This window comes from Lethenteron reissneri, unplaced genomic scaffold, assembly GCF_015708825.2.
Source record: "Lethenteron reissneri isolate LAM-NWPU_2019-01 unplaced genomic scaffold, ASM1570882v1 scaffold_203, whole genome shotgun sequence".
Lineage (NCBI taxonomy): Eukaryota > Metazoa > Chordata > Hyperoartia > Petromyzontiformes > Petromyzontidae > Lethenteron > Lethenteron reissneri.
The window spans coordinates 559,666-572,206 of record NW_026891725.1 but is presented as its reverse complement, the minus strand read 5'-3'; the positions used below and the strand labels follow the sequence as shown (position 1 = coordinate 572,206).

Sequence of the window (12,541 nt, the reverse complement as noted above, 5' to 3'; positions counted from 1 at the left end):
GCCTCTGTGGAATACAGGAGGTCTAGTGGACCGGTTATGGTGTCTGAGTGCAGAGAGGAGAGGCTGCCACTCATCTGTCGGGAGCTGGACCGGTACCACCTGGGCCTCTGTGGAATACAAGAGGTCTAGTGGACCGGTTCTGGTGTCTGAGTGCACAGAGGAGAGGCTGCCACTCATCCGTCTGGAGCTGGACTGGTACCTCCTGGGCCTCTGTGGAATACAGGAGGTCTAGTGGACCGGTTCTGGTGTCTGAGTGCACAGAGGAGAGGCTGCCGCTCATCCGTCAGGAGCTGGACCGGTACCACCTGGGCCTCTGTGGAATACAGGAGGTCTAGTGGACCGGTTCTGGTGTCTGAGTGCACAGAGGAGAGGCTGCCGCTCCTCTGTCAGGAACTGGACCGGTACCACCTGGGCCTCTGTGGAATACAGGAGGTCTGGTGGACCGGTTCTGGTGTCTGAGTGCACAGAGGAGAGGCTGCCACTCATCCGTCGGGAGCTGGACTGGTACCTCCTGGGCCACTCTGTGGAATACAGGAGGTCTGGTGGACCGGTTCTGGTGTCTGAGTGCAGAGAGGAGAGGCTGCCACTCATCTGTCGGGAGCTGGACTGGTACCACCTGGGCCTCTGTGGAATACAGGGGGTCTATTTCTAGATTTGAAGCTTTCGTGACTGCAAGGGTTCATATTCTTAGGTTTTTTCGGTAAAGTCACCACGTAGGTAAAAAAATTAAATTAATAAAAGTTTAAAAAAGTACAAAAAATCAAATCACGACGTTTCAGAGGCAACACAAGCTTCCGTCTTCAGGTGGAACCATCACAGCACGATTGCTGTATCAAGTAAATGAGAAATTCCAAGAGATACTACTATATATACTGGTTGAGGGGGAGATGAGTCAGGACAGGCCCCCTTTTTATTAATATGGTAAGGTTGGTGCGGCTTGAAACTACGGCTAGTCTACATAACAAAGGACTGAGCCAGGGGGTCTAGTGGACGGTACTCATGTGTGCAGAGGAGAGGCTGCCACTCATCTGTCGGGAGCTGGACCGGTACCACCTGGGCCTCTGTGGAATACAAGAGGTCTAGTGGACCGGTTCTGGTGTCTGAGTGCACAGAGGAGAGGCTGCCACTCATCTGTCGGGAGCTGGACCGGTACCACCTGGGCCTCTGTGGAATACAGGAGGTCTAGTGGACCGGTTCTAATGTGTGCAGAGGAGAGGCTGCCACTCATCTGTCGGGAGCTGGACCGGTACCACCTGGGCCTCTGTGGAATACAGGAGGTTTAGTGGACCGGTTCTGGTGTCTGAGTGCATAGAGGAGAGGCTGCCACTCATCTGTCGGGAGCTGGACCGGTACCACCTGGGCCTCTGTTTAATACAGGAGGTCTAGTGGACCGGTTATGGTGTCTGAGTGCATAGAGGAGAGGCTGCCACTCCTCTGTCGGGAGCTGGACCGGTACCACCTGGGCCACTCTGTGGAATACAGGAGGTCTAGTGGACCGGTTCTGGTGTCTGAGTGCACAGAGGAGAGGCTGCCACTCATCTGTCGGGAGCTGGACCGGTACCAGTGGACCGGTCCTGGCTCCGATCATCACGAGGGGTGGACAGTTCTCCACTGGGTGGCTGGAAGCTTCCAAACAACAGGGAGTGGCTCTTCTGATCAAAATAATGAAGGGGGCGTGGGAGCGTGGCGGTGAGGTGTGGGAAGCTGTAAGCCCCAGCCTACTGTGGGCTCGCTTCCCCATGAACAATGGGTGAGGAGTGGTGGTGGTTACTTATGCCCCCAACGAAGATGAACATCCGTGGAGGGATGCAGGCAAGGCTAATGAGTCGGATGCCTTCTGTAACCTCCTGTCACGGGTGCTGGCTAAAGTGGCCCCTCGGGATAGAGTCATCCTGGTTGGGTGACTTTAATGCCCGAGTTGGTTCATGATGATGGCACCTGGTCTGGAGTGATTGGAAGGCGTGTGCCAGATCAGCTCAATAACAACGGTAGGAGGAGGCTGATAGACTCCTGTGCAGCTCGTGGATTTTGTAATCACCAACCACGCTGTTCCGGCATCGGCGCATCCACACAGCATCGTGGATGCATGCCGGGTCCAAGCAAGAACATCTGCTGGACTGCATTCATGTACGCTGTCCAGACCTCCCCAGAGATGGTGGCTGCCGGAGGAGGTGTTCCGGCTGGTTGAGTGAAAGCGACAGGCCTACTCCCATCGTCTCAAACATGCAACATCGGAAAATGAGGAGGCTTACCGGAGCCTTCGCTCGGAGATTCGGAGAGCCGTGAGGCGATGCAAGGATGGGTGGTGGTGGTGGGCGCGGGTTGTGAAGGAGATGGAATCTGCGTCAGTAGCTAGCAGAGGTCGCAAACGGGTTTTGATTCCTTACCCGTACCCGTACCCGGCCGCACCAGGGTCGCAAATGGGTACCCGTACCCGTACCCGGCCGGGTACGAGTAGCCGTTCCCTACCCGTACCTGTACCCTACCCGAAATGAGTGACAAACGGTTACTCACCAGTGACTCACGGCCTACCCGTACCCATACCCGGCCGCACCAGGGTCGCAAAGGGCTACCTGTACCCGTACCCGTACCCATACCCGGCCGGGTACGGGTAGCCGGGTATCGGGAAGGGTATGGGTATCGGGTACCCGTTTGCGACCTCTGGTAGCTAGTGATCACAAATGATCAATTCCATAATAAAAAAGTAACTTGCAAGCGCCTCACCCATCACCAACCTTAAGGAAAAGAATGGTAATTGGATCTTCATTCCCACTGGGCCATCTGCGCCTGCCTACGATCCGTCCTGGGTTAAAACCTGCAGGCTGGATTGTGTGAGGAGCTCACAAATCCTCGAAAGATCTGGACACATTCCCATCGGTGAGCTCCTCCGGCAGGCAAGGCCGCATGCCTGAACAGCTTTTGTTTGGTGAGATCGAGGGGGCTAAATGGGCACGGCACAGGCTAGAGAAGAGATGGAGTGATGTGGTACAGGAGGACGTGGAGCTGAGTGGACTTGCCGATCACTGGTACCAGCGGTGTCAAGATCGGCCTCTGTGAAGGAGGCTCGTGAAGGACGCTACTGGGCAGTTGGAGGCAGTCGCCCTTCAACAACAACGGAGGGCGGAGGAGCGACGCTCACAACAACGAGCGGAGCGCCGGGTGGCTAAAGCACAGCAAGTTGGCACTGTAGGGGGCACAGGTGGTGCATCAGCCAGTCATCTCACTCAGTCGACCCATAGCACAAGCTGGGTCTGTCCCGTAACCTCCTCCTGTACCTAGCCTGGTACAGCAGTCACCTGCAGGGTCTTTCCCGTGACCTCCTCCAGCACCTAGCCTGGCACAGCAGTACAACCCACGGCACCTGCAGGGTCTGTCCCGTGACCTCCTCCTCCTGCACCTAGCCTGGCACAGCAGTCAACCCATGGCACCTGCTGGGTCTGTCCCGTGACCTCCTGCACCTAGCCTGGCACAGCAGTACAACCCATGGCAACAGCAGGGTCTGTCCCGTGACCTCCTCCTCCTGCACCTAGCCTGGCACAGCAGTCAACCCATGGCACCTGCTGGGTCTGTCCCGTGACCTCCTGCACCTAGCCTGGCACAGCAGTACAACCCATGGCAACAGCAGGGTCTGTCCCGTGACCTCCTCCAGCACCTAGCCTGGCACAGCAATCAACCCATGGCACCTGTTGGGTCTGTGACGTGACCTCCTCCTGCACCTAGCCTGGCACGGCAATCAACCCATGGCACCTGCAGGGTCTGTCCCGTGACCTCCTCCTGCACCTAGCCTGGCACAGCAGTACAACCCATGGCACCTGCTGGGTCTGCCCCGTGACCTCCTGCCAGCGGGCGTTCGACACTTCACATGGCCTCAAGGTGCACTTGGCCTGGCACAAGCGTCGTGGTGACGTCACTGCCACGTGGCGAATGGCGGTTGTTGTTGTTGTTGTGTAGCTGTGTGTAGCTGTGTGTGTCTGTGTGTGTGTAGCTGTGTGTGTCTGTGTGTATGTAGCTGTGTGTGTGTAGCTGTGTGTGTGTGTAGCTGTGTGTGTGTGTAGCTGTGTGTGTGTAGCTGTGTGTGTGTGTAGCTGTGTGTGTGTGTAGCTGTGTGTATCTGTGTGTATGTAGCTGTGTGTAGCTGTGTGTGTAGCTGTGTGTGTGTATCTGTATGTATGTAGCTGTGTGTAGCTGTGTGTAGCTGTGTGTGTGTGTGTAGCTGTGTGTGTAGCTGTGTGTGTAGCTGTGTGTGTATCTGTATGTATGTAGCTGTGTGTAGCTGTGTGTAGCTGTGTGTGTGTGTGTAGCTGTGTGTGTAGCTGTGTGTAGCTGTGTGTGTAGCTGTGTGTGTGTGTAGCTGTGTGTGTGTAGCTGTGATCTGTCTTTGCTGTCACCAGGAGCTTGAGGCAGGACTGGGTTTGCTCTTCTGCGACACGCGAACCATGAGTGTGAAGGAGCAGGCAGCTACCACGTTCACCATCACCACTCCTCAAGTCACATACAAGTAGCCGCACACTACACTATACACTACACTATACACTACACTATACACTACACTATACACTACACTATACACTACTACACTATACACTACTATACACTACACTATACACTACACTACACACTACACTATACACTACACTATACACTACACTATACACTACACACTACACTATACACTACACTATACACTACACTACACACTACACTATACACTACACTACACACTACACTATACACTACACTACACTATACACTACACTATACACTACACTATACTATACACTACACTATACACTACACTATACACTACACTATACACTATACACTACACTATACACTACACTATACACTATACACTACACTATACACTACTATACACTACACTATACACTACACTATACACTACTATACACTACACTATACACTACACTATACACCACTATACACTATACACTACACTATACAATACACTACACTATACACTACACTATACACTACTATACACTACACTATACACTACACACTACACTATACACTACACTATACACTACACTATACACTACACACTACACTATACACTACACTATACACTACACTATACACTACACTATACACTACACTATACACTACACTACACTATACACTACACTATACACTATACACTACACTATACACTATACACTACACTATACACTATACACTACACTATACACTACACTATACACTACTATACACTACACTATACACTACACTATACACTACACTATACACTACTATACACTACTATACACTATACACTACACTATACACTACACTATACACTACACTACTATACACTACACTATAAACTACACTATACACTATACACTACACTATACACTACTATACACTACTATACACTATACACTACACTATACACTACACTATACACTACACTATACACTGCACTATACACTGCACTATACACTACACTATACACTACTATACACTACTATACACTATACACTACACTATACACTACACTATACACTACACTACACACTACACTATACACTGCACTATACACTACACTATACACTACACTATACACTACACTATACACTACACACTAAACTATACACTACACTATACACTACACTATACACTACTATACACTACACTATACACTACACACTATACACTACACACTATACACTACACACTATACACTACACACCACACTACACTACATACACTACACACTACACTACACACTACACTACACACACTACACTACACACCACACTACACTACATACACTACACACTACACTACACACTACACTATACACTACACTATACACTATACACTACACTATACACTACACTATACACTACACTATACAGTACACTATACACTACACTATACACTATACACTACACTATACACTACACTATACACTACACTACACACTACACTATACACTACACTATACACTACCCTATACACTATACTATACACTACACACTACACTATACACTACACTATACACTACACTATACACTACACCATAATATACATCACCATCTACACCACCTACACCAACACCACCAACACCACCTACACCACCTACACCACCTACACCACCACCACCTACACCACTACCACCACCACCACCTACACCACCTACACCACCTACACCACCTACACCTACACCACTACCACCACCACCACCTACACCATCATCTACACCACCACCTACACCACCACCACCTACACCACTACCACCACCACCTACACCACCTACACCACCACCACCTACACCTACACCACTACTACACCTACACCACCACCACCTACACCTACACCACCACTACACCTACACCACCACCACCTACACCTACACCACCACCACCACCTACACCAACACCACCTACACCACCTACACCACCTACACCACCACCTACACCATCATCTACACCACCACCTACACCACCACCACCTACACCACCACCACCACCTACACCACCACCACCTACACCACCAACACCACCTACACCTACACCACCACCACCACCTACACCATCATCTACACCACCACCACCACCACCTACACCACCTACACCACCACCACCACCTACACCACCTACACCACCTACACCACCTACACCACCACCACCACCTACACCACCTACACCACCACCACCACCACCTACACCACCACCTACACCACCTACACCACCTACACCACCTACACCACCACCTACACCACCACCACCTACACCACCACCACCTACACCACCACCACCTACACCACCACCACCTACACCTACACCACCTACACCACCTACACCACCACCACCACCTACACCACCACCACCTACACCACCACCACCTACACCACCACCACCTACACCACCACCACCACCACTTACACCACCACCACCACCACCTACACCACAACCAACACTGACACCAACACCACCACCACCTACACCACCACCACCTACACCACCTACACCACCACCACACCTACACCACCACCTACACCACCACCAACACTGACACCAACACCACCACCACCTACACCACCACCTACACCACCTACACCACCTACACCACCACCTACACCACCTACACCACCACCACCTACACCACCACCACCTACACCACCACCACCACCACCTACACCACCTACACCACCACCACCACCTACACCACTTACACCACCACCACCACCTACACCACCAACTACACCAACACCAACACCACCACTTCACGACGCGTCTCCCCCCGTCACTGCCCCAAGGTTCTCGACGGACTCGGAGTCTGAGCGCGCCACGTGGCTCGCCAGGCTTCGGGAGGCTCAGGAAGAGGCCCTCGGAGACCCCGAGGTCCTGGGCCGGCTGGTGGCGGCCGCCGGGAACGATTCTTGCGCCGATTGTGGAGCGGCGGGTCCAGCGTGGGCATCGCTCAACCTGGCGGTGATCGTGTGCACGCAGTGCGCTGGTAACTACACTGGCACCATCTACACCAACACCATCTACAACACCACTTACACCATCTACACCTACACCACCAACTACACCATCACATCGCTCAACCTGGCCGTGCTCGTGTGCACGCAGTGCGCTGGTAACTACACTAAGACTGGCACCATCTACACCATCACCTACACCAACTACACCAACACCACCTACACCACCATCTACACCATCACCTACACCAACACCTACACCACCACCTACACCATCATCTACACCACCACCACACTCACACCACCTACACCACCTACACCTACACCAAACTCACACCACCACCTACACCATCACCACTACCACCTACATCTACACCACCTACACCACCTACACCATCACCACTACCACCTACACCACATTCACACCACACTCACACCACCTACACCACCACCTACACCACCTACACCACCATCTACACCATCACCTACACCAGCACCCACACCACCACCTACACCACCATCTACACCATCACCTACACCACCACCTACACCACCACCTACACCACATTCACACACCATCTATACCATCACCTACACCACCACCTACACCACCTACACCACCACCTACACCACCACCTACACCATCACCTACACCACCACCTACACCACCTACAACAACACCATCTACACCACCTACACCATCTACACCACCACCTACACCACCTACACCACCATCTACACCATCACCTACACCAGCACCCACACCACCACCTACACCACCATCTACACCATCACCTACACCACCACCTACACCACCTACACCACCTACACCACCACCTACACCATCACCTACACCAGCACCCACACCATCACCTACACCACCAGCTACACCACCACCTACACCACCATCTACACCATCACCACCTACACCACCTACACCACCATCTACACCATCACCTACACCACCTACACCACCATCTACACCATCACCTACACCACCTACACCACCACCTACACCACCACCTACACCACCTACACCACCATCTACACCATCACCTACACCACCATCTACACCACCATCTACACCACCATCTACACCATCACCTACACCACCTACATCACCACCTACACCACCACCTACACCACCACCTACACCATCACCTACACCACCTACAACAACAACATCTACACCATCACCTACACCATCACCTACACCATCACCTACACCAGCACCCACACCACCACCTACACCACCATCTACACCATCACCTACACCACCACCTACACCACCTACACCACCTACACCACCACCTACACCATCACCTACACCAGCACCCACACCATCACCTACACCACCAGCTACACCACCACCTACACCACCATCTACACCATCACCACCTACACCACCTACACCACCATCTACACCATCACCTACACCACCTACACCACCATCTACACCATCACCTACACCACCTACACCACCACCTACACCACCACCTACACCACCTACACCACCATCTACACCAACACCTACACCACCATCTACACCATCACCTACACCAACACCTACACCACCATCTACACCACCACCTACACCACCTACACCAACACCTACACCATCACCTACACCATCACCTACACCAACACCTACACCACCACCACCTACACCACCTACACCACCACCACCTACACCACCTACACCACCATCTACACCATCACCTACACCACCACATACACCACCTACACCACCTACACCACCATCTACACCATCACCTACACCACCACATACACCACCTACACCACCTACACCACCACCTACACCACCATCTACACCATCTACACCATCACCTACACCACCATCTACACCACTACCTACACCACCACCTACACCACCACCTACACCACCATCTACACCATCACCTACACCACCATCTACACCAACACTAACACCACCACCATCATCACCTACACCACCTACACCACCACCACCTACACCACCACCTACACCATCACCTACACCATCACCTACACCACCATCTACACCACTACCTACACCACCACCTACACCACCACCTACACCACCATCTACACCATCACCTACACCACCATCTACACCAACACTAACACCACCACCATCATCACCTACACCACCTACACCACCACCACCTACACCACCACCTACACCATCACCTACACCACCATCTACACCACCACCTACACCATCACCTACACCACCACCTACACCACCACCTACACCATCACCTACACCATCACCTACACCACCATCTACACCACCACCTACACCACCACCTACACCATCACCTACACCACCATCTACACCACCATCTACACCACCATCTACACCACCACCTACACCACCACCTACACCATCACCTACACCATCACCTACACCACCATCTACACCACCACCTACACCACCATCTACACCACCACCTACACCATCACCTACACCACCACCTACACCACCACCTACACCATCACCTACACCATCACCTACACCACCATCTACACCACCACCTACACCATCACCTACACCACCACCTACACCATCACCTACACCACCACCTACACCACCATCTACACCACCACCTACACCATCACCTACACCAACTACACCAACACCACCTACACCACCATCTACACCAACTACACATACACCATCACCTACACCACCATCTACACCAACTACACCTACACCATCACCTACAACAACACCATCTACACCATCACCTACACCACCATCTACACCAACACCTACACCAACTACACCACCTACACCAACACCACCATCTACACCACCTACACCACCTAAACCACCTACACATTCACACCACATTCACACCACACTCACACACCACCTACACCACCATCTACACCACCACCTACACCACACACTCACACCACACTCACACTGCACTCACACGGCACTGACCACGACTCTGTGTTTGTCTCCAGGCGCCCACAGGTCGCTGGGTCAAAACGCGTCTCGCATTCGCAGCCTCACCATCGACCAGACGGCGTGGACAGAGGATGTCGTGCAGGTGACTGGTCACGTGACTTGTCACGTGACGAGTCACGTGACTGCAACTGACACAGCTGATGATGATGATGATGTTACCGATGCTGATGATGCTGACGATGATGACGATGACGACGATGATGATGATGATGACAATGACAACGATGTCGATGATGACGATGATGATAATGATAATGATGACGATGATGACAATGACGATGATAACGATGATGACGATAATGATGATGACGATGACGATGATGATGATGACGACGATGACGACGACGACGACGACGATGAGGACGATGATGATGATGATGATGACAACGATCACGATGACGCTGCTGACGACAACATCAATGACGACGATGACGACGATGACGATGACGATGACGACGATGACGACGACGATGACGATGATGATGATGATAACGATCACGATGATGACGATGATGCTGATGATGACGATGATGACAACGACGACGATGATGACGACGATGATGCTGACGCTGCTGACGACAACGGCAACAACTTCAACAACGACGGCTCTCCCCTCCCCAGATGCTCCTCTCACTGGGCAACGAGCGCTCAAACTCCTTCTGGGCCGCCCTCGTCCCTCCCAGCGAGGCCCTGGGTCACGGGGGTCACGGCGGGGGTCACGGCGGGGGTCACGGCGAGGGTCACGGCGAGGGTCGCGTCGCCCCGCCCACCGCGAGCGAGCGCGCCGACTTTGTCCGCGCCAAGTACGCGGAGGGCAGGTACCGCAAGATCCACCGGCTCTACGGCTCCAGCCAGGAGCTGCACGAGGTGAGGTCGGTGGAGGCCCCGCCCCCTCCTGTGACGTCACAGCCCCCTCCTGTGACGTCACCGCCCCCTCCTGTGACGTCACCGCTCTCTCTCTTACGCCGCGTGCGACAGCTCCGTATCTCAACGGAAAGCCCCGCCCCGTCCGGTGACGTCACCGCTCTCACGCGCCGCGCGCGACAGTTCAGAATCTCTCCGGGAAGCCCCGCCCCCTCCGGTGACGTCACCGCTCCCTGCCTTCAAGTTCATTTCAAGTTTCAAGTTCATGTATTAGGTATCTAGCCCTGTGAGCCATTCGGCTCTTGAATCGGGTGCAACCGCAACAAACAAAAAACAAAAACATGAACAAGAAAACATCTTAATGAACAAGAAGACATCTTCAAGTGACTATGTGTGACTGAGTGCAAACAGAAAATCCAAGAAAAGTCAGCAAAATATTGCAGAAAAGAACACCGTGTACACCAACGCTGTGTGCAAAAATCCCAGTGGGATGCAAGTCAAACAACAACAACAACCACAAGACAACTTAGATTAAGGCCATCAGTCTAACTCTGTACTACAACAACACAAACAACAACAACAACAACCACAAGACAACTTAGATTAAGGCCATCAGTCTAACTCTGTACTACAACAACACAAACAACAACAACAACAACCACAAGACAACTTAGATTAAGGCCATCAGTCTAACTCTGTACTACAACAACACAAACAACAACAACCACAAGACAACTTAGATCAAGGCCATCAGTCTAACTCTGTACTACAACAACACAAACATGGCCAAACCAATACACTTTTCGAAATCACCAAAAATAAAGCCATGAAAGCGATGAAAAAGCAATCATAGGAACTGTGACGGAATGTTCGCAATAAACGACACAAACAACATGTGCTACCAAACTCTGCAGCCATCGCTGGCTGCATGAGTCACTCCACAACAGCAGGAGCATCAATCTGAGTATCTCAACGGCAAGCTCCGCCCCATCCGGTGACGTCACCGCCCCATCCGGTGACGTCACCGCCCCATCCGGTGACGTCACCGCCCCCTCCGGTGACGTCACCGCTCCCTCTGGTGACGTCACCGCTCCCTCTGGTGACGTCACCGCTCCCTCTGGTGACGTCACCGCTCCCTCTCTCTCTCACGCCGCGCGCCACAGCTCCGTGTCTCTCCGGTAAGCCCCGCCCCCTCCGGTGACGTCACCGCCCCCTCCGGTGACGTCACGGCTCCCACTCGCTCG

At 52.6% G+C, this 12,541-nt stretch overlaps 2 protein-coding genes across 2 annotated transcripts in view; both read left to right on the top strand.

Moving 5' to 3' along the window:
• LOC133339681 (arf-GAP with Rho-GAP domain, ANK repeat and PH domain-containing protein 1-like) overlaps nucleotides 1–232 on the top strand; it is a 13,218-nt gene extending 12,986 nt beyond the window's left edge. Inside the window, exon 4 of the mRNA XM_061547836.1 lies at nucleotides 159–232. Within this exon, the coding sequence (XP_061403820.1) occupies nucleotides 159–232 (74 nt within the window). The remainder of the gene's footprint in view (nucleotides 1–158) is intronic.
• Nucleotides 233–4,394: 4,162 nt separating this feature from the next.
• The window catches only part of LOC133339679 (arf-GAP with Rho-GAP domain, ANK repeat and PH domain-containing protein 1-like), a 16,270-nt gene continuing 8,123 nt past the window's right edge, over nucleotides 4,395–12,541 (top strand). Inside the window, exons 1-4 of the mRNA XM_061547835.1 lie at nucleotides 4,395–4,498; nucleotides 7,286–7,485; nucleotides 10,430–10,515; nucleotides 11,055–11,300. Of these exons, the coding sequence (XP_061403819.1) occupies nucleotides 4,437–4,498; nucleotides 7,286–7,485; nucleotides 10,430–10,515; nucleotides 11,055–11,300 (594 nt within the window). The 5' untranslated portion in view covers nucleotides 4,395–4,436. The remainder of the gene's footprint in view (nucleotides 4,499–7,285; nucleotides 7,486–10,429; nucleotides 10,516–11,054; nucleotides 11,301–12,541) is intronic.